The sequence below is a fragment of the Pristiophorus japonicus genome, unplaced genomic scaffold (assembly GCF_044704955.1).
Source record: "Pristiophorus japonicus isolate sPriJap1 unplaced genomic scaffold, sPriJap1.hap1 HAP1_SCAFFOLD_204, whole genome shotgun sequence".
NCBI classification, from domain to species: Eukaryota; Metazoa; Chordata; class Chondrichthyes; family Pristiophoridae; genus Pristiophorus; species Pristiophorus japonicus.
Window position 1 is genome coordinate 1,051,525 of NW_027251736.1, and position 26,912 is coordinate 1,078,436.

General features: G+C 56.0%; 1 protein-coding gene across 1 annotated transcript in view; it reads right to left on the reverse strand.

Annotated features, from left to right (window-relative positions):
- LOC139244115 (guanine nucleotide-exchange factor SEC12-like) overlaps positions 1-26,560 on the reverse strand; it is a 40,382-nt gene extending 13,822 nt beyond the window's left edge. The window contains exons 1-5 of the mRNA XM_070870986.1: positions 26,484-26,560; positions 24,483-24,607; positions 10,479-10,652; positions 6,673-6,745; positions 3,060-3,219 (exon numbers count right to left, since the gene is read on the reverse strand). Coding sequence (XP_070727087.1) covers positions 3,060-3,219; positions 6,673-6,745; positions 10,479-10,652; positions 24,483-24,607; positions 26,484-26,555 — 604 coding nt within the window. The 5' untranslated portion in view covers positions 26,556-26,560. The remainder of the gene's footprint in view (positions 1-3,059; positions 3,220-6,672; positions 6,746-10,478; positions 10,653-24,482; positions 24,608-26,483) is intronic.
- Between the last annotated feature and the right edge of the window lie 352 nt (positions 26,561-26,912).

Here is a 26,912-nt window from a genome sequence, read left to right on the forward strand (position 1 = left end):
CCAGTGTGGGACTGGGGAGGGGGGAGGGGGGCCCAGTGTGGGACTGGGGGAGGGGGGAGGGGGCCCAGTGTGGGACTGGGGGAGGGGGGCCAGTGTGGGACTGGTGGAGGGGGAGGGGGGCCCAGTGTGGGACTGGGGGAGGGGGAGGGGGGCCCAGTGTGGGACTGGGGGAGGGGGAGGGGGGCCCAGTGTGGGACTGGGGGAGGGGGAGGGGGGCCCAGTGTGGGACTGGGGGAGGGGGGCCCAGCGTGGAACTGGGGGAGGGGGAGGGGGGCCCAGTGTGGGACTGGGGGAGGGGGAGGGGGGCCCAGCGTGGGACTGGGGGAGGGGGAGGGGGGCCCAGCGTGGGACTGGGGGAGGGGGAGGGGGGCCCAGCGTGGGACTGGGGGAGGGGGGCCCAGCGTGGGACTGGGGGAGGGGGAGGGGGGCCCAGCGTGGGACTGGGGGAGGGGGAGGGGGCCCAGCGTGGGACTGGGGGAGGGGGAGGGGGGCCCAGCGTGGGACTGGGGGAGGGGAGGGGGCCCAGCGTGGGACTGGGGGAGGGGGAGGGGGGCCCAGCGTGGGACTGGGGGAGGGGGAGGGGGGCCCAGCGTGGGACTGGGGGAGGGGGAGGGGGGCCCAGCGTGGGACTGGGGGAGGGGGAGGGGGCCCAGCGTGGGACTGGGGGAGGGGGAGGGGGGCCCAGCGTGGGACTGGGGGAGGGGGAGGGGGGCCCAGCGTGGGACTGGGGGAGGGGGAGGGGGGCCCAGCGTGGGACTGGGGGAGGGGGAGGGGGGCCCAGCGTGGGACTGGGGGAGGGGGAGGGGGGCCCAGCGTGGACTGGGGGAGGGGGAGGGGGGCCCAGCGTGGGACTGGGGGAGGGGGAGGGGGCCCAGCGTGGGACTGGGGGAGGGGAGGGGGGCCCAGCGTGGGACTGGGGGAGGGGGAGGGGGGCCCAGCGTGGGACTGGGGGAGGGGGAGGGGGGCCCAGCGTGGGACTGGGGGAGGGGGAGGGGGGCCCAGCGTGGGACTGGGGGAGGGGGAGGGGGGCCCAGCGTGGGACTGGGGGAGGGGAGGGGGGCCCAGTGTGGGACTGGGGGAGGGGGGCCCAGTGTGGGACTGGGGGAGGGGGAGGGGGAAGGGGGCCCAGTGTGGGACTGGGGGAGGGGAGGGGGGCCCAGTGTGGGACTGGGGAGGGGGGGAGGGGGGCCCAGTGTGGGACTGGGGGAGGGGGGCCCAGTGTGGGACTGGGGGAGGGGGAGGGGGGCCCAGTGTGGGACTGGGGGAGGGGGAGGGGGCCCAGTGTGGGACTGGGGGAGGGGGAGGGGGGCCCAGTGTGGGACTGGGGGAGGGGGAGGGGGCCCAGTGTGGGACTATGGGGAGGGGGAGGGGGGCCCAGTGTGGGACTGGGGGAGGGGGAGGGGGGCCCAGTGTGGGACTGGGGGAGGGGGAGGGGGGCCCAGTGTGGGACTGGGGGAGGGGGAGGGGGGCCCAGTGTGGGACGGGGGGAGGGGGAGGGGGCCCAGTGTGGGACTGGGGGTGGGGGAGGGGGGCCCAGTGTGGGACTGGGGGAGGGGGGGCCCAGTGTGGGACTGGGGGAGGGGGAGGGGGGCCCAGTGTGGGACTGGGGGATGGGGAGGGGGAAGGGGGCCCAGTGTGGGACTGGGGGAGGGGGAGGGGGGCCCAGTGTGGGACTGGGGGCCCAGTGTGGGACTGGGGGAGGGGGAGGGGGCCCAGTGTGGGACTGGGGGAGGGAGGCCCAGTGTGGGACTGGGGGAGGGGGAGGGGGAGGGGGGCCCAGTGTGGGACTGTGGGAGTGGGAGGGGGGCCCAGTGTGGGACTGGGGGAGGGGGAGGGGGGCCCAGTGTGGGACTGGGGGAGGGGGAGGGGGCCCAGTGTGGGACTGGGGGAGGGGGAGGGGGGCCCAGTGTGGGACTGGGGAGGGGGAGGGGGGGGGCCCAGTGTGGGACTGGGGGAGGGGGGCCCAGTGTGGGACTGGGGGAGGGGGAGGGGGCCCAGTGTGGGACTGGGCGAGGGGGAGGGGGCCCAGTGTGGGACTGGGGGAGGGGGAGGGGGGCCCAGTGTGGGACTGGGGGAGGGGGAGGGGGGCCCAGTGTGGGACTGGTGGAGGGGAGGGGGGCCCAGTGTGGGACTGGGGGAGGGGGAGGGGGCCCAGTGTGGGACTGGGGGAGGGGGAGGGGGGCCCAGAGTGGGACTGGGGGAGGGGGAGGGGGGCCCAGAGTGGGACTGGGGGAGGGGGAGGGGGGCCCAGCGTGGGACTGGGGGAGGGGGAGGGGGTCCCAGCGTGGGACTGGGGGAGGGGGAGGGGGGCCCAGCGTGGGACTGGGGGAGGGGGGCCCAGCGTGGGACTGGGGGAGGGGGAGGGGGGCCCAGCGTGGGACTGGGGGAGGGGGAGGGGGGCCCAGCGTGGGACTGGGGGAGGGGGAGGGGGGCCCAGCGTGGGACTGGGGGAGGGGGAGGGGGGCCCAGCGTGGGACTGGGGGAGGGGGAGGGGGGCCCAGCGTGGGACTGGGGGAGGGGGAGGGGGGCCAGTGTGGGACTGGGGGGGGGGGAGGGGGGGCCCAGTGTGGGACTGGGGGGGGGGAGGGGGAGGGGGGCCCGGTGTGGGACTGGGCCCCGGGGAGGGAGGCCCGGTGTGGGACTGGGCCCCGGGGAGGGGGCCCGGTGTGGGACTGGGGGAGGGGGAGGGGGGGGCCAGTGTGGGACTGGGGGAGGGGGAGGGGGGGGCCAGTGTGGGACTGGGGGAGGGGGGGCCCGGTGTGGGACTGGGCCCCGGGGAGGGAGGCCCGGTGTGGGACTGGGCCCCGGGGAGGGGGAGGGGGTGGGCCCGGGGGCTGACACTGGGACCCACTCCTCAGCTGCCACCCGCCCCCCCCCCCACCTGGTGGAAAGTGTGAACACTGGACAGACGGAAGGCCTGGTGTTCAGCAACCTCAGAATATCCATCAACACCAGCTTCATAAACTCAAGTAAATTACAATCCCAGAGCGCCCCACACATCCCCCCCCCCCCCCACCGAGGGCCCCCCCCCCCCGAGGGGTAATAAACCTCCAGCTTACGTCTGCTGGGCACCAGATGCAGTTTACAGCGACTGTCCACAGCCACACTCAGCAATGCTGCCTCATGCTCTCCAGTCCCCTCCCTCGCTGGGCTCACATCAGGCAGAAAGGCCAAGTCTGTCACCACAATCCCGTGCGTCTCCTTCACGTAGTAAACTTGCTGTGTTCGGGGAAAACAAAAGGGAAGACGTTAATTCGGTTTGTGTTCCTGGCGCCACTGCCCCAGACTCCGTTGTCCGTGTCCTTTGGTTACTAACCCTGCTGCAATGGGAACAGTTCCTTATTTACTCGATCAAAACCCCTTCCTCATCACCAACTCGATCAAATCTCTCCTTCACCTTCTCTGCTGTAAGGAGCACAAGCTCAGCTTCTCCAGTCTATCCACATTCTTCCTGCAAAATGCAGCACTTCACATTACTCTGCGCGAAACTGCATCTGCCACGTGACTGCCCACTTCCCCGGTCGGTCCTTGCCCTCTTTACATCCTCATGTATCCTACAGCTCCAAGTTTTGGGTCATCTGCATACTCCAAAATGATGCCCTGTGAACCCGAGTTCGGGTTATCATCAAACAGAGCAGTGGTCCCAATACTGACCCCTAGGGGCAGCATTGTACAGTTCCCTCCAGCCTGGTAAACTGCACCGCGACCCCACCCGGGCACCGCGACCCCACCCGGGCACCGCGACCCCCGGCACCGCGACCCCACCCGGGCACCGCGACCCCACCCGGGCACCGCGACCCCCGGCACCGCGACCCCCGGCACCGCGACCCCACCCGGGCACCGCGACCCCCGGCACCGCGACCCCACCCGGGCACCGCGACCCCACCCGGGCACCGCGACCCCACCCGGGCACCGCGACCCCCGGCACCGCGACCCCACCCCCCCGGCACCGCGACCCCACCCGGGCACCGCGACCCCACCCCCCCGGCACCGCGACCCCACCCGGGCACCGCGACCCCACCCGGGCACCGCGACCCCACCCGGGCACCGCGACCCCACCCGGGCACCGCGACCCCACCCGGGCACCGCGACCCCACCCCCCCGGCACCGCGACCCCACCCCCCCGGCACCGCGACCCGCTGCTTCCTGTCCCTCAGCCCATTTCAAATCCATGCCTTCACTGCTTTGATTTTGCCAACAGGCCGATCTTGTGGCTTTTTATCAAACGCCTTTCGAAAGTCCACATACACATCAACCGAATGGCCTATTTCTGCACTGTGCATTCCACGTACCCCACTCTACTCTTACCCACCCTCTCCATTACTGCCCAAGGAGGGGGGGCCCTGTGTGGGACTGAGCCCCGGGGAGGGGCTGCATATCCTATGTATACCACTCTACCCTCACCCACCCTCTCCATTACTTCATCCTCCCGTTAGTTATCTTTACACTTGATTGTCCCTTGTCCTTTTCCAGAACTGTTTTAAACCTGATGATATTATGATCGCTGTTCCCCAAATGCTCCCCCACAGAAACACGTTTCACTCGCCCCAGAACCAGACCCAGCACTGCTTCCTTCCTCGGCCTGGAAGGACACTGATCCAGAAGGTTCACATGTACACATTTCAGGAATCCTTCCCCTCTTTACCTGTACACTGTTACTGTCCCAGTCTGTATCAGGATAACTGAAGACGCCATTATCACTAATCTGTCATTCTTGCATCTCGCTGTAAGTTGCCTGTTAATTTGCTCCCGTAACTCCTTCCCACTATTGGGTGGCCTACAGTAATAGTTCCTCTATTGGTCCTTAATTCTAACCAAATAGACTCTGCCTTTCTCCCTCCACGACATCATCCCTCTCCAGTGCTAGAATAGTTTCTTTGATTAATACGACCAGCCCCTCCCCGATCTTTCCTGTACACCTTGTAGTCAAGAAGATGCACCCCTTCTGTGAACCAGGTCCTGCCACTATCTCTTGGTCCCATGTGAGGACTAGTGCCTGCAGCTCACCAACCGGATTTATCTCGCTCTGTCCATTTACGTACATGCACCCCAAACCCATCTTAGACTGCTTTGCATGTACTGCCGTCTGATCCCTCCTATTTCTGAATGATCCTTTACACCAGTGCTACTTTGCCTTTCGCTGTCCTCGATGTATCTGGTTTACTATTTCATCCCGGTGCCTGCCCTCCCCCACACCACGAGTTCACCTTCCTGCGAGGACATCGGCACCAGCTCTGCGAGCTGCACCATGTACAGGCCCCTGCTGCCCCAGGAATACGAAGCCCTTCCGCCTGCACAATTGCTCCAGCCACATGTTAACCTGTCTTACCTTACTGCTGCTACACTCCCTCGCGTGTGGCACTGGGAGTAAACAGAGAGCACTCATTTCTGTAACGTCCTCACGAGCTCCCGAAACTGTGCCTGTAGGACCTCCTGTGTCACTGCTTCCAACACGGACAACAACCTCTGTCTGTTCCCCTTCCCCGCGGGAATGTCCTGACCCTGACACCAGGGAGGCAACGCGACACACGGGACCCACATCGGCAGTTGCAGAAAAGCCCTTCAATCCACCGATTATCAAATCCCTGGGGGGGGGGGGGGGGGGCGGGGAGCGCACCGGGCTTCGCGGGGCCCAGTCACAGGCAGGGACCACAACATAGAAAATAGGTGCAGGAGTAGGCCATTCGGCCCTTCTAGCCTGCACCGCCATTCAATGAGTTCATGGCTGAACATGCAACTTCAGTACCCCATTCCTGCTTTCTCGCCATACCCCTTGATCCCCCGAGTAGTAAGGACTTCATCTAACTCCTTTTTGAATATATTTAGTGAATTGGCCTCAACAACTTTCTGTGGTAGAGAATTCCACAGGTTCACCACTCTCTGGGTAAAGAAATTCCTCCTCATCTCAGTCCTAAATGGCTTACCCCTTATCCTTAGACTGTGACCCCTGGTTCTGGACTTCCCCAACATTGGGAACATTCTTCCTGCATCTAACCTGTCTAAACCCGTCAGAATTTTAAACGTTTCTATGAGGTCCCCTCTCACTCTTCTGAACTCCAGTGAATACAAGCCCAGTTGATCTAGTTTTTGATAGGTCAGTCCCGCCATCCCGGGAATCAGTCTGGTGAATCTTCGCTGCACTCCCTCAATAGCAAGAATGTCCTTCCTCAGTTAGGAGACCAAAACTGTACACAAAACTCCAGGTGTGGCCTCACCAAGGCCCTGTACAACTGTAGTAACACCTCCCTGCCCCTGTACTCAAATCCCCTCGCTATGAAGGCCAACATGCCATTTGCTTTCTTAACCGCCTGCTGTACCTGCATGCCAACCTTCAATGACTGATGTACCATGACACCCAGGTCTCGTTGCACCTCCCCTTTTCCTAATCTGTCACCATTCAGATAATAGTCTGTCTCTCTGTTTTTACCACCAAAGTGGATAACCTCACATTTATCCACATTATACTGCATCTGCCATGCATTTGCCCACTCACCTAACCTACCCAAGTCACTCTGCAGCCTCATAGCATCCTCCTCGCAGCTCACACTGCCACCCAACTTAGTGTCATCCGCAAATTTGGAGATACTACATTTAATCCCCTCGTCAAAATCATTAATGTAGTGTAAACAATGCGACAGTCTAAAGCAGAAAGAGAGAACGTTGTGATATTACCTGAAGGGAAAATGCGATGTAGATAGCTACAGACCCAGTCACAGTGCCAAGCCCAATAAATGTCCCCAAACCACTGCAAAAGAGGAAAAGAACAGCATCTGTAAGTAGGGACCATCTTGCAATCAGCAGAAGAGTGGAGAACATTTAAAATACATGGTTGAAAAAATAACAAGAACCATCGCTTGGAACAAGGAGCAGGAAGGAAACTGCCCCTTAAAATTCCCACCATGCCCCATTCTTCAAAACGGCCCAGATTCTCACTGGGATACAGTCCCACACACTGACTGTCACTGGGGTATGGGTCCCACACACACTGACTGTCACTGGGGTATGGGTCCCACACACACTGACTCTCACTGGGGTACAGTCCCACACACACTGACTCTCACTGGGGTACAGTCCCACACACACTGACTCTCACTGGGGTACAGTCCCACACACACTGACTCTCACTGGGGTACAGTCCCACACACACTGACTCTCACTGGGGTACAGTCCCACACACACTGACTCTCACTGGGGTACAGTCCCACACACACTGACTCTCACTGGGGTACAGTCCCACACACACTGACTCTCACTGGGGTACAGTCCCACACACACTGACTCTCACTGGGGTACAGTCCCACACACTGACTCTCACTGGGGTACAGTCCCACACACACTGACTCTCACTGGGGTACAGTCCCACACACACACTGACTCTCACTGGAGTCAGTACTAGTATGAGACTGAATGTGATATCAGGGTCAGGGGGAGGTATGATGGAAATGACCTTGGACAGGTGCACAGTGAGCTCGGGAATCTTGCTGAGATGTGGTGCAGACAGTGTTGAGGAGGAAAGGTTGCCAACATCCCATAACTGAGCCTGTCCCAAGTGATGCCTGTCACTGCCTGCCATGGAGCCTCACTACTGTTGGGCTAGCTGAGCCGAGAGGCAATGGATAGTAGAATTGGAACAGTCTTCAGCTTGAGTTTGTGGAGATGGAAACACCTGGTTATTTATCGAAGCTGCTTTCAATGAGGTACCAGCCTTCACCTGGCGACAAAGATCAACACAACTCACAACCAACGTCCCGTTCCCCATCACAGCCCAACCAACTGTCCTGTTCCCCATCCCAACCCAACCAACGTCCTGTTCCCCATCCCAACCCAACCAACGTCCCGTTCCCCATCCCAACCCAACCAACGGTTCTGTTCCCCATCCCAACCCAACCAACGTCCCGTTCCCCATCCCAACCCAACCAACGTCCTGTTCCCCATCCCAACCCAAACAACGGTCCTGTTCCCCATCCCAACCAACGTCCCGTTCCCCATCCCAACCCAACCAACGGTTCTGTTCCCCATCCCAACCAACGTCCCGTTCCCCATCCCAACCCAACCAACGTCCCGTTCCCCATCCCAACCCAACCAACGTCCCGTTCCCCATCCCAACCCAACCAACGGTTCTGTTCCCCATCCCAACCAACGTCCCGTTCCCCATCCCAACCCAACCAACGTCCCGTTCCCCATCCCAACCAACGTCCCGTTCCCCATCCCAACCCAACCAACGTCCCGTTCCCCATCCCATCCCAACCAACGTCCCGTTCCCCATCCCAACCCAACCAACGTCCTGTTCCCCATCCCAACCCAACCAACGTCCCGTTCCCCATCCCAACTCAACCAACGTCCCGTTCCCCATCCCAACCCAAACAACGGTCCTGTTCCCCATCCCAACCCAACCAACGTCCCGTTCCCCATCCCAACCCAACCAACGTCCCGTTCCCCATCCCAACCCAACCAACGTCCCGTTCCCCATCCCAACCCAACCAACGTCCCGTTCCCCATCCCAACCCAACCAACGTCCTGTTCCCCATCCCAACCCAACCAACGGTCCTGTTCCCCATCCCAACCCAACCAACGTCCCGTTCCCCATCCCAACCCAACCAACGTCCTGTTCCCCATCCCAACCCAACCAACGGTCCTGTTCCCCATCCCAACCCAACCAACGTCCCGTTCCCCATCCCAACCCAACCAACGGTCCTGTTCCCCATCCCAACCAACGTCCCGTTCCCCATCCCAACCCAACCAACGGTCCTGTTCCCCATCCCAACCCAACCAACGTCCCGTTCCCCATCCCAACCCAACCAACGTCCCGTTCCCCATCCCAACCCAACCAACGTCCCGTTCCCCATCCCAACCCAACCAACGTCCCGTTCCCCATCCCAACCCAACCAACGGTCCTGTTCCCCATCCCAACCCAACCAACGTCCCGTTCCCCATCCCAACCCAACCAACGGTCCTGTTCCCCATCCCAACCAACGTCCCGTTCCCCATCCCAACCCAACCAACGGTCCTGTTCCCCATCCCAACCCAACCAACGTCCCGTTCCCCATCCCAACCAACGTTCCATTCCCCATCCCAACCAACGTCCCGTTCCCCATCCCAACCCAACCAACGTCCCGTTCCCCATCCCAACCCAACCAACGGTCCTGTTCCCCATCCCAACCAACGTCCCGTTCCCCATCCCAACCCAACCAACGTCCCATTCCCCATCCCAACCCAACCAACGTCCCGTTCCCCATCCCAACCCAACCAACGTCCCGTTCCCCATCCCAACCCAACCAACGTCCCGTTCCCCATCCCAACCCAACCAACGTCCCGTTCCCCATCCCAACCCAACCAACGGTCCTGTTCCCCATCCCAACCCAACCAACGTCCCGTTCCCCATCCCAACCCAACCAACATCCCGTTCCCCATCCCAACCCAACCAACGTCCCGTTCCCCATCCCAACCCAACCAACGTCCCGTTCCCCATCACAGCCCAACCAACGTCCCGTTCCCCATCCCAACCCAACCAACGGTTCTGTTCCCCATCCCAACCCAACCAACGTCCCGTTCCCCATCCCAACCAACGTCCCGTTCCCCATCCCAACCCAACCAACGTCCCGTTCCCCATCCCAACCCAACCAACGTCCCGTTCCCCAACCCAACCCAACCAACGGTCCTGTTCCCCATCCCAACCCAACCAACGTCCCGTTCCCCATCCCAACCCAACCAACGTCCCGTTCCCCATCCCAACCCAACCAACGTCCCGTTCCCCATCCCAACCCAACCAACGTCCCGTTCCCCATCCCAACCCAACCAACGTCCCGTTCCCCATCCCAACCCAACCAACGTCCCGTTCCCCATCCCAACCCAACCAACGGTCCTGTTCCCCATCCCAACCCAACCAACGTCCCGTTCCCCATCCCAACCCAACCAACATCCCGTTCCCCATCCCAACCCAACCAACGTCCCGTTCCCCATCCCAACCCAACCAACGTCCCGTTCCCCATCCCAACCAACGTCCCGTTCCCCATCCCAACCCAACCAACGTCCCGTTCCCCATCCCAACCCAACCAACGTCCCGTTCCCCAACCCAACCCAACCAACGGTCCTGTTCCCCATCCCAACCCAACCAACGTCCCGTTCCCCATCCCAACCCAACCAACGTCCCGTTCCCCATCCCAACCCAACCAACGTCCCGTTCCCCATCCCAACCCAACCAACGTCCCGTTCCCCATCCCAACCCAACCAACGTCCCGTTCCCCATCCCAACCCAACCAACGTCCCGTTCCCCATCCCAACCCAACCAACGTCCCGTTCCCCATCCCAACCCAACCAACGTCCCGTTCCCCATCCCAACCAACGTCCCGTTCCCCATCCCAACCAACGTCCCGTTCCCCATCCCAACCCAACCAACGTCCCATTCCCCATGACAACCCAACCAACGTCCCGTTCCGTTCCCCATGACAACACTGTGATTCCTCATGGCGCAGCTGTACCTGACTGACATTGCGGAGATCACCTCATTCCCGCAATCCCGGGTGAGCAGAGGCAGGAAGTTCTTTCCATCCCATTTGCTGATGTAACACAGGAGAGGTTTACGTTCTCGCTTGTGCGGGATCTGCACGGTGTAGAGGCGGAGTGCTTCCTTATTATCCTCAACCTTCCCAAACCTGCAAACAACAGGGAATCAATGAGCGACAGTTGCCGGGCCAATCGGGGGGCGGCAGAGACAGAGGCAGGGCCAATCGGGGGGCGGGGGGCGGCAGACACAGAGGCAGGGCCAATCGGGGGGCGGCAGACACAGAGGCAGGGCCAATCGGGGGGCGGGGGGCGGCAGACACAGAGGCAGGGCCAATCGGGGGGCGGCAGACACAGAGGCAGGGCCAATCGGGGGCGGCAGACACAGAGGCAGGGCCAATCGGGGGGCGGCAGACACAGAGGCAGGGCCAATCGGGGGGCGGCAGACACAGAGGCAGGGCCAATCGGGGGGCGGCAGAGACGCAAGAACATAACAAATAGCAGGAGTATGCTATACGACACACTGCTACTGTACCCATACTGCTGGGAGTGACAACAGACAACATCGAGAAGGAGTGCCGTCCAGACCAGACCATGGCACTGCACCGGGGGGGGGGGGGGGGGAACAGCCCAAACCACTGCACTGCACCGGGGGGGGGGGGGGGGGGGGGGGGAACAGCCCAAACCACTGCACTGCACCGGGGGGGGGGAACAGCCCAAACCACTGCACTGCACCGGGGGGGGGGGGGGGGGGGGAACAGCCCAAACCACTGCACTGCACCGGGGGGGGGGGGAACAGCCCAAACCACTGCACTGCACCGGGGGGGGGGGGGGAACAGCCCAGACCGTGGCACCAATGGGCATGGCTCGGCACAGGGGGAACAGCAAAGTGTAGAATGCGGTTGTTGCAGGAGATTCCAGCGTTAGGGGAACAGACAGGCGTGTCTGTAACCATCAGTGAGTCCCACATGGTGTGTTGCCTCCCTGGTGCCAGGGTAAAGGACATCAGGGAGAGGATGCAGAATATTCTACTGGGGGAAGGGAGTGAGCAGAAGTTGTGGTACACATCAGTACAAACGACACAGAGGGCAGGTATGGAAGTCCAACAGTCAGACGTTCAGGAGCGAGGGAGGAAGTTTAAAAAGTAGGACCATGAAGGTAGTAATCTCCGGATTATTCCCAAATCCACACACCAGCAAAAGTAGAAAGAGGGAGATGGGGGGGGACCAATGCATGGCTTGAGGCCTGGTACAGGAGGGAGGGCTGTAGATTATTGGGGCGTTGGGACCAGTTCTGGGGAAGGAGGCACCTATTCACAGGGGATGGGTTGCACCTCAACAGGACTGGGACCAATGTCCTCGCAGGGAGGGTCACTAGTGTGGTTGGGGAGAGTTTAAATTAAATTGGCAGGGGGATGGGCACCAGCATAGAGAAGTAAAAAAGAGGATCAATGGGCATAAAGGAGTGAGAGTGCTGTAGAGTGCTAGAGAAGGAAGAAGTACCACATTAGATGGGAGCAGGACTACAAGGAGTACAAAGACAGGGTTAGAGTGCATGTATGTAAACACAGTGTGGTGAATACGGCTGGTGAGCTACACGTGCTATTAGCCGTGTAGGAATATGATGTGGCATTAACTGAAACGTGGCGTAAAAATGGTGAGGGCTGGGTGCTTAATATTCACGGATACAAGGTGCTCAGAAAAGATAGGGAATGAAAAAAGGGAGATAGGGTGACAGTACTGATTGGGGAAGACATTGTAGTGTTGGAAAGAGAGGATGTTCTTGAGGGGCAAGGGCAGAATCCATTTGGTTAGAGTTGAGAAGCAAAAAGGGCGAGATCATTTATTGGGGGTGTTCTACAGGCCTCCAAATAATGAGCGAGAGAGCGAGAGAGAGCGAGAGAGAGCAGCAAATCTGGAGGGAAATCAGAGATGTACAGGAACGATAGAGTGGTTGTTTGGGGGACTTTAATTACCCAAATATCGATTGGGATAATGTTAGAATGGAGGGAAAGGAGGGGGAGGATTTTCTGAAACGTGTTCAGGAGAATTTCCTTGACCAGTTCGTCTCGGCCCAACTCGGAAGGAGGCATTGGATATGGTGCTGGGAAATGAGGTGGGCCAAGTGTGGGAGAACACGGGGGTAAGAGTGATCGTCGTATCGGAAGGTTTAGATTAGTAATGGAGAAGAGCAGGGAACAATCTAAAGTGGAACTTCTAAACTGGAAGAGGCCAACTCCAATGGGATGGGAGGGGATCTAACCAGGGTAAAGTGGACCAATGGGAGGGGAGGGATCTAACCAGGGTAAAGTGGACCCAATGGGAGGGGTCTAACCAGGGTAAAGTGGGCCCAATGGGAGGGGTCTAACCAGGGTAAAGTGGACCCAATGGGAGGAATCTAACCAGGGTAAAGTGGACCCAATGGGAGGGGAGGGATCTAACCAGGGTAAAGTGGACCCAATGGGAGGGGAGGGATCTAACCAGGGTAAAGTGGGCCCAATGGGAGGGATCTAACCAGGGTAAAGTGGGCCCAATGGGAGGGATCTAACCAGGGTAAAGTGGACCCAATGGGAGGGGAGGGATCTAACCAGGGTAATGTGGACCCAATGGGAAGGATCTAACCAGGGTAAAGTGGGCCCAATGGGAGGGGAGGGATCTAACCAGGGTAAAGTGGACCCAATGGGAGGGGAGGGATCTAACCAGGGTAAAGTGGACCCAATGGGAGGGGAGGGATCTAACCAGGGTAAAGTAGACCCAATGGGAGGGGAGGGATCTAACCAGGGTAAAGTGGACCCAATGGGAGGGGAGGGATCTAACCAGGGTAAAGTAGACCCAATGGGAGGGGAGGGATCTAACCAGGGTAAAGTGGACCCAATGGGAGGGGAGGGATCTAACCAGGGTAAAGTGGACCCAATGGGAGGGGAGGGATCTAACCAGGGTAAAGTAGACCCAATGGGAGGGGAGGGATCTAACCAGGGTAAAGTGGACCCAATGGGAGGGGAGGGATCTAACCAGGGTAATGTGGACCCAATGGGAGGGGAGGGATCTAACCAGGGTAAAGTGGACCCAATGGGAGGGGAGGGATCTAACCAGGGTAATGTGGACCCAATGGGAGGGGAGGGATCTAACCAGGGTAAAGTGGGCCCAATGGGAAGGATCTAACCAGGGTAAAGTGGACCCAATGGGAGGGATCTAACCAGGGTAAAGTGGACCCAATGGGAGGGATCTAACCAGGGTAAAGTGGACCCAATGGGAGGGGAGGGATCTAACCAGGGTAAAGTGGACCCAATGGGAGGGGAGGGATCTAACCAGGGTAATGTGGACCCAATGGGAGGGGAGGGATCTAACCAGGGTAATGTGGACCCAATGGGAGGGGAGGGATCTAACCAGGGTAATGTGGACCCAATGGGAGGGGAGGGATCTAACCAGGGTAAAGTGGACCCAATGGGAGGGATCTAACCAGGGTAAAGTGGACCCAATGGGAGGGATCTAATCAGGGTAATGTGGGCCCAATGGGAGGGATCTAACCAGGGTAATGTGGACCCAATAGGAGGGATCTAACCAGGGTAAAGTGGGCCCAATGGGAGGGGAGGGATCTAATCAGGGTAATGTGGACACAATAGGAGGGATCTAACCAGGGTAAAGTGGGCCCAAAGATTGAGAGGAAAGTCTGTCAGGGAACAATGAGTGGTCTTCAATGAGGAGATGTGTCGGGTACAGGCTAGTTACATTGCTGCAAGAGGGAAAGGTCAGGGAACCAAAGGCAGGGCTGCTTGGATGATGAGGGAGATGGAGAATACGATGAAACAAAGAGAGCGTGTATGATGCACGTCAGGTAATTCTTCGTGAGAACCAGGCCAGATACAAGTTGAGAGGGGGGGTGAAGAGGAGAATAAAACGGGCAAAGAGAGAATATGAGAATAGAATGGTAGTTAACATAAAAGGGAACCGAAAAATCTTCTACCGACATAAGAACATAAGAAATAGGAGCAGGAGTCGGCATACGGCCCCTCGAGCCTGCTCCGCCATTTAATAAGATCATGGCTGATCTGATCATGGACTCAGCTCCACTTCCCCGCCCGCTCCCCATAACCCTTTATCCCCTTATCATTTAAGGAACTGTCTATCCTGTCTTAAATATATTCAATGTCCCAGCTTCCACAGCTCTCTGACGCAGCAAATTCCACAGATTTACAACCCTCAAAAGAAATTCCTCCTCATCTCAGTTTTAAATGGACGGCCCCTTACTCTAAGATTATTCCCTCTCGTTCTAGTCTCCTGCATACTAACCTTTTGTGTTTCATGCACAAGTACCCCCAGGTCCCGCTGTACTGCGGCACTTTGCAATCTTTCTCCATTTAAATAATAACTTGCTTTGTTTTTTTCTGCCAAAATGCATGACCTCACACTTTCCAACATTATACTCCATCTGCCAAATGTTTGCCTACTCACTTAGCCTGTCTATATCCTTTAAAAGGCTGGTTAACAAAACTGAGGCTGATGGAATAGGGTCAGTGACAGCTTGGGTAGGAACTTGGTTTAAGGACAGGAAACAGTGCGTCGTGGTGAATGGTTGTGTTTCAGACTGGAGGATGGTGGACACTGGTGTTCCCCAGGGGTCAGTGCTGAGACCACGGCTTTTTTTGATATATAAATGACTTGGATATTGGAAGAGAGAGTAAAACTTCAACATTTGCCGATGATACCAAACTTGGAGGTGTGGCAAACAGTGAGGACGATACCAATCGACTGCAACAGGACATAGATAGACTGGCAGAATGGGCAGACAAGTGGCAGATGGAGTTTAATACAGAGAAATGGGAGGTGATGCATTTTGGCAGAAGGGATAGGGAGAGGCAATATAGACTTAACGGCACAGTTCTCGAGTGTGCAGGGACAGGGGGGCCTGGGGTTCATGTGCATGGATCTTTAAAGGTGGCAGGAGATATTGAGAGAGCAGTTAGCAAAGCACATGGGATCTTGGGCTTCATAAATAGAGGTATTGAGTACAAAAGCAGGAAGTTATGCTGTACCTTTATAAAGCTCTGGTTAGGCCACAACTAGAGTACTGCGTCCAGCTCTGGTCAACACACTTTAGGGAATATGTGAAGGTCCTGGGGAGGGTGCAGAGGGGATTTACCAGAATGGTTCCAGGGATGAGGGATTTGAGCTACAAGGTTAGGTTGGAGAAGCTGGGGTGGTTCTCCTTGGAGCAAAGGAGGTTGAGGGGAGATTTAAGAGGTGTACAAGATTATGATGGACTGGATAAGGTAGACAGGGAAAGGCTGTTCCCATTAGCTGATGGTACAAGGACTAGGGGACACAGATTGAAGGTTTTGGGCAAGAGATACACGCAGAGAGTGGTAATGACCTGGAACTCGCTTCCGACGAGGGTGGATCAATGATTTCAGAAGGAAATTGGATAGGTACATGAGGGAAATCAACTCGTAGGGCTCCGGGGATAGAGCGGGGGAATGGGACTGAATGGGTTGCTCTACAGAGAGTCGGCACAGACTCGATGGGCCGAATGGCCTCCTTCTGTGCCGTAATGATTCCGAGAATGCCCTGCAGAGTGACTTGGACAGGTTAGGTGAGTGGACAAATGCATGGCAGATGCAGTATAATGTGGATAAATGTGAGGTTATCCACTTTGGGACAAAAATGCAAAGTCGGATTATCTGAATGGTGGCAGATTAGGAAAAGGGGAGGTGCAACGAGACCTGGGTGTCATGGTAGATCAGTCATTGAAAGTTGGCATGCAGGTACAGCAGGCGGTGAAGAAGGCAAATGGCATGTTGGCCTTCATAGCTAGGGGATTTGAGTATAGGAGCAGGGAGGTCTTACTGCAGTTGTACAGGGCCTTGGTGAGGCCTCACCTGGAATATTGTGTTCAGTTTTGGTCTCCTAATCGGAGGAAGGATGTTCTTGCTTTTGAGGAAGTGCAACGAAGGTTCATCAGACTGATTCCCGGGATGGCAGGACTGTCATATGACTGTCATATATGGATCAACTGGGCCTTTATACACTGGAGTTTAGAAGGATGAGAGGGGATCTCATAGAAACATATAAAATTCTGACAGTACTGGACAGGTTAGATGCAGGAAGAATGTTCCCGATGTTGGGGAAGTCCAGAACCAGGGGACACAGTCTTAGGATAAGGTGTAGGCCATTTAGGACTGAGATGAGGAGAAACTTCTTCACTCAGAGAGTGGTGAACCTGTGGAATTCCCTGCCGCAGAGAGTTGTTGATGCCAGTTCATTGGATATATTCAAGAGGGAGTTAGATATGGCCCTTACGGCTAAAGGGATCAAGGGGTATGGAGAGAAAGCAGGAAAGGGGTACTGAGGGAATGATCAGCCATGATCTTATTGAATGGTGGTGCAGGCTCGAAGGGCCGAATGGCCTACTCCTGCACCTATTTTCTATGTTTCTACGTTAACCCTGGCACCGGAGAGGCAACATCCAATCCTGGAATCACGTTTATAGTCCCAGAAACGCCTGTCTGTTCCTCTATCGAATCCCCTACCACTATAGATCTCCCACTCTTCCTGCCCTCCCTGTGCAGCTGAGCCACCCGTGGTGCTATGGACATGGCTCTGACTGATCCCCAGAGGCACCATCGCCCCCCCCCTGGTACTCAGAACAGAGTACTGGTTGGAGAGTGAGATGCACTCAGGGGACTCCTCTTGTCTGGCCGTCACCCATTCCCTCTCTGCCTGCACACTCTTAAGCTGCGGGAAACGTGCTACCCACAAAATGCACCGTGGTGACTCCGGCTCCGAAACCCTCTAGCCAATTTAAAACCGAGCTGAGAAGGAATTTCTTCTCCCAGAGGGTTGTGAATCTGTGGAATTCTCTGCCCAGGGAAGCAGTTAAGGCTAGCTCATTGAATGTATTAAAATCACAGATAGATAGATTTTTAACCAATAAGGGAATTAAGGGTTACGGGGAGAGGGCGGGTAAGTGGAGCTGAATCCACGGCCAGATCAGACATGATCTTGTTGAATGGCGGAGCAGGCTCGAGGGGCTAGATGGCCGACTCCTGTTCCTAATTCTGATGTTCCCTTGTCCTGATGTCACTCTCGGTTTTTTACTACTTGTTGAGATGCCTCTTTATTCCAGCTCTGCTCTCGCTCGCTCTGCGCTCGCTCGCTCGCTCTGCTCTCAGGCCTGCCACACTCCTTTATCCCCCTGGAACTACAATCTTTCTAATCCGCTCCTCCCCAGTTTGCACAGCCTCATGCTCCACGGTGCATCGCTCAGCATTGTGGTTGTCCTCCCGGGAGTCTTTGCCTTTAACCTCACAGGGAGCAAGAACATTGTACCTGTTCGACATTGTGTTCAGTTTTGGTCTTCTAATCTGAGGAAGGACATTCTTGCTATTGAGGGAGTGCAGCGAAGATTCACCAGACTGATTCCCGGGATGCCAGGACTGACATATGAAGAAAAACTGGATCGACTGCACCTGTATTCACTGGAATTTAGAAAAATGAGAGGGACCTCACAGAAACATATAAAATACTGATGGGACTGGACAGGTTAGAGGCAGAAAGAATGTTCCCAATGTTGGGGAAGTCCAGAACCAGGGGTCACAGTCTAAGGATAAGGGGTAAGCCATTTAGGACTGAGATGAGGAGAAACTTCTTCACTCAGAGAGTTGTTAACCTGTGGAATTCCCTGCCGCAGAGAGTTGTTGAGGCCAGTTCATTGAATATATTCACGAGGGAGTTAGATATGGCCCTTACAGCTAAAGGGATCAAGGGGTATGGAGAGAAAGCAGGAAAGGGGTACTGAGGGAATGATCAGCCATGATCTTATTGAATGGTGGGGCAGGCTCGAAGGGCTGAATGGCCTACTCCTGCACCTATTTTCTATGTTTCTATGACCAGTGTCTGTAGGACCTCCTCCTCTATTCTCCCTAACCTGCTGACTGACAGTCACACTCTCCCCTTCCTGCACCTGTGCTTTGCTGAGGTGTGGTTGTATTCTGGAGTAAACGATCGAGAAAGCCTTCCCCCTCCCTTATGTGTCGGAGTGTCTCGAACTTGCACTGCAACTGAAGGACTCGGAGCGGGAGTATGTCAAGGCAGACATTTCCTGCAGGTGTGGCAATCCAGGACAGGCTCCTGATCCACAAACTCCCACGTTACCATCCACACAAATAGTCTGTGCTGACATTTGTGGTTTTATTTGTTAGTAATGTAATTCTAGAAAAAAATAGAATTACTTGTGATCCAATTTATATTTAGTCGATGGATTAAGCTTGATTTCAGGTTAATTTGTAACTAATTGGTCTTTGTTTATTTTGTCTTTGTATTTTGTTTGTTAACTTCTTTATTTTAGTTTCCCCATACTCCAATTTATTATTTATGTACACCAGATTTTATTTAATGAAATTCGGATCCCTTTAATTGTGATATCCTCTATTTAATTCATTTTATCCCCCGAGATCTAATTAATGACACCGTTTATTTATTTCTATATTTCCTGTTGCCCCTTGGGTGAAATTACTACTTCCCCCTCTGCACCCAATTCCCACTCTCACCAATTCCCCACGCCTCTGTTTAACAGCTTCCCCCAGCTCTGTGCTCACAGTTCTGTGATACATATCAATGACGTGGACTTAGGTATACAGGGCATCATTTCAAAGTGTGCAGATGACCCAAAACTCACAAATGTAGTGAACAGTGACAGATGTCAGGACAGACGCACAGACTGGTGGAACGGGCAGACACGGGGCAGATGCAATTTAATGCAATCCTAAAGGGGGAGCAGGAGCAGAGAGACCTATGGGTGTACATACACAGATCTTTGAAGGGGGCAGGATAAGTTGAGAAGGCTGTTAAGAGTATATGGAATCCATGGCTTTATTAATAGAGGCAGAGAGTACAGAGGCAAGGAAGTGATGCTAAATCTTCCTCACTCACTGGTTGGGCCCCAGCTGGAGTTTTGTCCAATTCTGGGCCCCGCACTGTAGGGAGGATGTCAAGGCCTGGGAGAGGGTGCAGAGGGGATTCAAGGAATGGTGCCAGGGATGAGGGTTATGTGGAGAGACTGGAGAAGTTGGGAATGTTCTCCACAGAGCAGCGAAGGTTAAGGGGAGAGGTGTTCAAAATCTTGAAGCGATTTGACAGAGTATAAAAGAAACTGTTACTCGCGGCAGAAGGGTCAGCAGGGAGGGATTCAAATTCCTGGGGCATTGGAACAGGTTCTGGGGGAGGTGGGACCAGTACAAACCGGACAGTCTGCACCTGGGCAGGACCGGAACCAATGTCCTCGGGGGAGTGTTTGCTAGTGCTGTTGGGGAGGAGTTAAACTAATATGGCAGGGGGATGGGAACCAATGCAGGGAGACAGAGGGAAACAAAAAGGAGGCAAAAGCAAAAGACAGAAAGGAGATGAGGAAAAGTGGAGGGCAGAGAAACCCAAGGCAAAGAACAAAAAGGGCGACTGTACAGCAAAATTCTAAAAGGACAAAGGGTGTTAAAAAAGCAAGCCTGAAGGCTTTGTGTCTTAATGCAAGGAGTATCCGCAATAAGGTGGATGAATTAACTGTGCAAATAGATGTTAACAAATATGATGTGATTGGAATTACGGAGACGTGGCTCCAGGATGATCAGGGCTGGGAACTCAACATGCAGGGGTATTCAACATTCAGGAAGGATAGAATAAAAGGAAAAGGAGGTGGGGTAGCATTGCTGGTTAAAGAGGAGATTAATGCAATAGTTAGGAAAGACATTAGCTTGGATGATGTGGAATCTATATGGGTAGAGCTGCAGAACACTAAAGGGCAAAAAACATTAGTGGGAGTTGTGTACAGACCTCCAAACAGTAGTAGTGATGTTGGGGAGGGCATCAAACAGGAAATTAGGAGTGCATGCAATAAAGGTGCAGCAGTAAAAATGGGTGACTTTAATATGCACATAGATTGGGCTAGCCAAACTGGAAGCAATACGATGGAGGAGGATTTCCTGGAGTGCATAAGGGATGGTTTTCTAGACCAATATGTCGAGGAACCAACTAGGGGGGAGGCCATCTTAGACTGGGTGTTGTGTAATGAGAGAGGATTCATTAACAATCTCATTGTGCGAGGCCCCTTGGGGAAGAGTGACCATAATATGGTGGAATTCTGCATTAGGATGGAGAATGAAACAGTTAATTCAGAGACCATGGTCCAGAACTTAAAGAAGGGTAACTTTGAAGGTATGAGGCGTGAATTGGCTAAGATAGATTGGCGAATGATACTTAAGGGGTTGACAGTGGATGGGCAATGGCAGACATTTAGAGACCGCATGGATGAATTACAACAATTGTACATTCCTGTCTGGCGTAAAAATAAAAAAGGGAAGGTGGCTCAACCGTGGCTATCAAGTGAAATCAGGGATAGTATTAAAGCCAAGGAAGTGGCATACAAATTGGCCAGAAATAGCAGCGAACCCAGGGACTGGGAGAAATTTAGAACTCAGCAGAGGAGGACAAAGGGTTTGATTAGGGCAGGGAAAATGGAATACGAGAAGAAGCTTGCAGGGAACATTAAGGCAGATTGCAAAAGTTTCTATAGGTATGTAAAGAGAAAAAGGTTAGTAAAGACAAACGTAGGTCCCCTGCAGTCAAAATCAGGGGAAGTCACAACGGGGAACAAAGAAATGGCAGACCAATTGAACAAGTACTTTGGTTCAGTATTCACTAAGGAGGACACAAACAACCTTCCGGATATAAAAGAGGTCAGAGGGTCTAGTAAGGAGGAGGAACTGAGGGAAATCTTTATTAGTCGGGAAATTGTGTTGGGGAAATTGATGGGATTGAAGTCCGATAAATCCCCAGGGCCTGATGGACTGCATCCCAGAGTACTTAAGGAGGTGGCCTTGGAAATAGCGGATGCATTGACAGTCATTTTCCAACATTCCATTGACTCTAGATCAGTTCCTATCGAGTGGAGGGTAGCCAATGTAACCCCACTTTTTAAAAAAGGAGGGAGAGAGAAAACAGGGAATTATAGCCTGACCTCAGTAGTGGGTAAAATGATGGAATCAATTATTAAGGATGTCATAGCAGCGCATTTGGAAAATGGTGACATGATAGGTCCAAGTCAGCATGGATTTATGAAAGGGAGATCATGCTTGACAAATCTTCTGGAATTTTGTGAGGATGTTTCCAGTAAAGTGGACAAAGAAGAACCAGTTGATGTGGTATATTTGGACTTTCAGAAGGCTTTCGACAAGGTCCCACACAGGAGATTAATGTGCAAAGTTAAAGCACATGGGATTGGGGGTAGTGTGCTGACGTGGATTGAGAACTGGTTGTCAGACAGGAAGCAAAGAGTAGGAGTAAATGGGTACTTTTCAGAATGGCAGGCAGTGACTAGTGGGGTTCCGCAAGGTTCTGTGCTGGGGCCCCAGCTGTTTACATTGTACATTAATGATTTAGACGAGGGGATTAAATGTAGTATCTCCAAATTTGCGGATGACACTAAGTTGGGTGGCAGTGTGAGCTGCAAGGAGGATGCTATGAGGCTGCAGAGTGACTTGGATAGGTTAGGTGAGTGGGCAAATGCGTGGCAGATGAAGTATAATGTGGATAAATGTGAGGTTATCCACTTTGGTGGTAAAAACAGAGAGACAGACTATTATCTGAATGGTGACAGATTAGGACAAGGGGAGGTGCAAAGAGACCTGGGTGTCATGGTACATCAGTCATTGAAGGTTGGCATGCAGGTACAGCAGGCGGTTAAGAAAGCAAATGGCATGTTGGCCTTCATAGCGAGGGGATTTGAGTACAGGGGCAGGGAGGTGTTGCTACAGTTGTACAGGGCCTTGGTGAGGCCACACTTGGAGTATTGTGTACAGTTTTGGTCTCCTAACTGAGGAAGGACATTCTTGCTATTGAGGGAGTGCAGCGAAGATTCACCAGACTGATTCCCGGGATGGTGGGACTGACCTATCAAGAAAGACTGGATCAACTGGGCTTGTATTCACTGGAGTTCAGAAGAGTGAGAGGGGACCTCATAGAAACGTTTAAAATTCTGACGGGACGGGACAGGTTGGATGCAGGAAGAATGTTCCCAATGTTGGGGAAGTCCAGAACCAGGGGTCACAGTCTAAGGATAAGGGGTAAGCCATTTAGGACCGAGATGAGGAGAAACTTCTTCACCCAGAGAGTGGTGAACCTGTGGAATTCTCTACCACAGAAAGTTGTTGAGGCCAATTCACTAAATATATTCAAAAAGGAGTTAGATGAAGTCCTTACTACTCGGGGGATCAAGGGGTATGGCGAGAAAGCAGGAATGGGGTAATGAAGTTTCATGTTCAGCCATGAACTCATTGAATGGCGGTGCAGGCTAGAAGGGCCGAATGGCCTACTCCTGCACCTATTTTCTATGTTTCTATGTTAACCCAGAGGACACAGATTTACGGGAATTGGTGAAAAGGCCAGAGAAGACCCGAGGGAACATTCTGTGACCTGGAAACCGCTGCCAGAAAGGGCGGTGGAAGCAAATTCACTCGTAACTTTCTAAAGGGAATTGGATAAATACTCAGCAGAAAATATCTATTGAGCTACGATGAAAGGGCGGGGTAGTGGGACAGGTTGGATCGCTCTTCCAGAGTCGGCACAGATGCGATGGGCCGAATGGTCACCTCCTGTGCTGTATGAATCGATGACTGGCCCTGTCGCTCCCTCATTGGCCCAAATCAATCACACGCCGCGAGCGGGCACTTCGATCGATCGCACTTGCGAGACAGATAACCAATCACACGCCGCGAGCGGGCCGGCCAGCCAATCACACGCCGCGAGCGGGCACTTGGATCGATCACACTTGCGAGACAGATAACCAATCACACGGTGGTGGGGCAGGAGGACGGGAAATAGCTGGTGGGAAATTGCCGTTTATTTAGTGGAAAGTGGTATTTGCATTTTCTCCTCGTGCTTTATCGGTGTGCCCTGTGCTCAGTGGGAGCACCTCCAGCTCCCAATCAGAAGGCTCGGGATTGAAGCCCAACTGCTGCCTACCCAGGACCAGGGCTGACACCGAGGGACTGCTGCATTGTCAGACGGGCTGTCTTCCGGATGGGATGAGATGTTAAAGATCTCCTGGTGTCCTGGGCTACATCCGGCCCTCAACCAACTTGCATTTGAATCATAGAATCTTACAGCACAGAAGGAGGCCATTTGGCCCATCGTGCCTCTTTGAAAGAGCTGCCAATTTAGTCCCACACCCCAGTTTTTCCCCATAACCTCGTCAAGTACATGTCCATTTGCCTTTTGAAAGTTCCTGTGGAATCGGATTCCATCACCCTTTCAGGTCGAGCGTTCCAGATCTTAAAACTCTGAAAAAAATCTTGCCCGAGTTCCTTTGCCAACGTTTGACCTCTGACCTCTGATTACTGGTTACTGCCAGAGGGGAAGGTTTCTCCCTGCTTGCTCCATCAAAACCCGTGACTATGAACACCTCCATTAGCGTGTGATTGGCTGGCCTGCTCGCAGCGTGTGATTGGATATTCTTCAACGATAATAGATTAAGGGCTTAAGGGGAGCGGGCAGGGAAGTGGAGCTGAGTCCATGATCGGATCAGCCATGATCGTATTAAATGGCGGAGCAGGCTCGAGGGGCCGTATGGCCTACTCTTGTTCCTTATGTTCTTATAACTCCCCTTAATCTTCTCCACTGTAAGGAGAACAACCCCAGCTTCTCCAATCTCCCCACATAACTGAAGTCCCTCATTGCTGGGACCACGCGAGTAAACCTCCTCTGCACCCTCTCCAGGACCTCGACACCCTCCCTACATGTGGTACCAAGTGGAACACAATATTCCAACCGAGGCCCAACCAGTGGTTTGTAAAGGTTTAGCATAAGTTCCTTGCTTTTGTACTCTATGCCTCTATTTAAAAAGCTAAGGATCCTGCCCCGCCGATCGAAGTATTTAATATTTTAGTTTAGTGCCTGGTACTGGGATTAGGATTAGGAATGGTGTGCAATGACACTCACCTGCACGCCTGGTATCGGTACATCTTGTCGGCAATCTGGGGCATGTTCTCGTTCCAGCGCAATCCTGTCACCAACTGGTCGTTCTTCCACACACAGCACTTAAAGTCTCGTCCCACAGTTACTATCTGTCACTCAAAATAACACAGCACGGCTCATTAACATTCAAAATATTGGCAACTGCAGCACGGACGGCCTGGCCTGAGGGCAGGTGGAAGGTGGTGCTGGTGATGGAGAGGATTTGGGGTTGGAAGCTCAGCTCTGCTCCAAGGTTGCAAACGGTTCGGTTCAGCCTGAGACAGTTGCCCGAGAGAGGGAGAGAATCAGTGGCTCGGGAACGGGTTTTGTGGCGAGGACCAAAGACTATTGCTTCGTTCTTCCCAATCTTTAACTGGAGGAGACTGCAACTCATGTTAGATTGGATGTCGGACAAGCAGCATCACAAATCCTACTTGTCGGGGGGAGGGTGGAGGAGACGGGGAGATGGGGAGATGGGGTTTAACAAGACTGTTGGTAGTGGAGGAGAGAAGAGGCCGGGAGTTACCTTTACATTCACAGATGGTCCTGGAATAGTGAGCTGTTTTGAGCGACACAAAATAGTTATTTAGTAAATCTGGATTTGCTGATTTCCAATTACATAGAAAATACGCGCAGGAGTAGGCCATTCAGCCCTGAGAGCCTGCACCAATATCAATGGTGACAACGCTGTAAGATCGATGGAATTATAGGCAGAGTCTCCCCTCGGTACGGCCCGGGACAGGGCCCCCCCCCTCGGCACAGGGCGGCCCGGAACAGGGCCCCCCCCTCGGCACAGGGCGGCCCGGGACAGGCCCCCCCCCCCCCCCCCCGCCCTCGGCACAGGGCGGCCCGGGACAGGGCCCCCCCCCCCCCCCCCGCCTCGGCACAGGGCAGCCCGGGACAGGCCCCCCCCCCCCCCCCCCCCGCCTGCCCTCGGCACAGGGCGGCCCGGGACAGGGCCCCCCCCCCCTCGGCACAGGGCAGCCCGGGACAGGGCCCCCCCCCCCCCCCGCCCGCCCTCGGCACAGGGCGGCCCGGGACAGGGCCCCCCCCCCCTCGGCACAGGGCAGCCCGGGACAGGGCCCCCCCCTCGGCACAGGGCGGCCCGGGACAGGGCCCCCCCCTCGGCACAGGGCGGCCCGGGACAGGGCCCCTCCCTCGGCACAGGGCAGCCCGGGACAGGGCCCCCCCCTCGGCACAGGGCGGCCCAGGACAGGGCCCCTCCCTCGGCACAGGGCGGCCCGGGACAGGGCCCCTCCCTCGGCACAGGGCGGCCCGGGACAGGGCCCCCCCCCTCGGCACAGGGCGGCCCGGGACAGGGCCCCTCCCTCGGCACAGGGCGACCCGGGACAGGGCCCCTCCCTCGGCACAGGGCGGCCCGGGACAGGGCCCCTCCCTCGGCACAGGGCGACCCGGGACAGGGCCCCTCCCTCGGCACAGGGCGGCCCGGGACAGGGGTCCCCCCCCTCGGCACAGGGCGGCCCGGGACAGGGCCCCTCCCTCGGCACAGGGCGGCCCGGGACAGGGCCCCTCCCTCGGCACAGGGCGACCCGGGACAGGGCCCCTCCCTCGGCACAGGGCGGCCCGGGACAGGGGTCCCCCCCCTCGGCACAGGGCGGCCCGGGACAGGGCCCCTCCCTCGGCACAGGGCGGCCCGGGACAGGGCCCCTCCCTCGGCACAGGGCGACCCGGGACAGGGCCCCTCCCTCGGCACAGGGCGGCCCGGGACAGGGGTCCCCCCCCTCGGCACAGGGCGACCCGGGACAGGGCCCCTCCCTCGGCACAGGGCGGCCCGGGACAGGGGTCCCCCCCCTCGGCACAGGGCGACCCGGGACAGGGCCCCCCCCTCGGCACAGGGCGGCCCGGGACAGGGCCCCCCCCCTCGGCACAGGGTAGCGTGAGGCCAGAGTTCACCAACATTCTGCTAACACGGATCCCAACACAATGTTTGACAGACTAAGACTGGGAATTTAATGGAAATCCAACCTTATTGTCAGGACTGATGTCCACGTCTTCAACCTCTCCATCATGAGCTCGGAAGTCAAAACGTTTCTTCATACTTGGGAACTGGGGGTGGAAAAATATCCACTGATTCCATGTAATTCTGACCATTTCCTCCTTCATTCCATTTATTGTTAAACATTTCCCCATTATTTCACTCCACCGCCCAGGTTGTGACGATCCCCAGGGCTGCCCACAGGCCGGTCTGTGGGATATTGTCCCTGGAGAGAGGGGTGTGGGAAGCTGCAGCCTTCGGGCAGTGAGCAGGAGCGGACAACCCGGATGATGGTTTTGTTCCTTACTCTGGATACTGAGGCTCAGTGGAGCCCTCAACCACTGCCCCGACTGGTATCTGCTATTGCAACACAACACAGGGTCCGGGGACAGTCCCACACCGAGCGGCCCCTGGTCTGT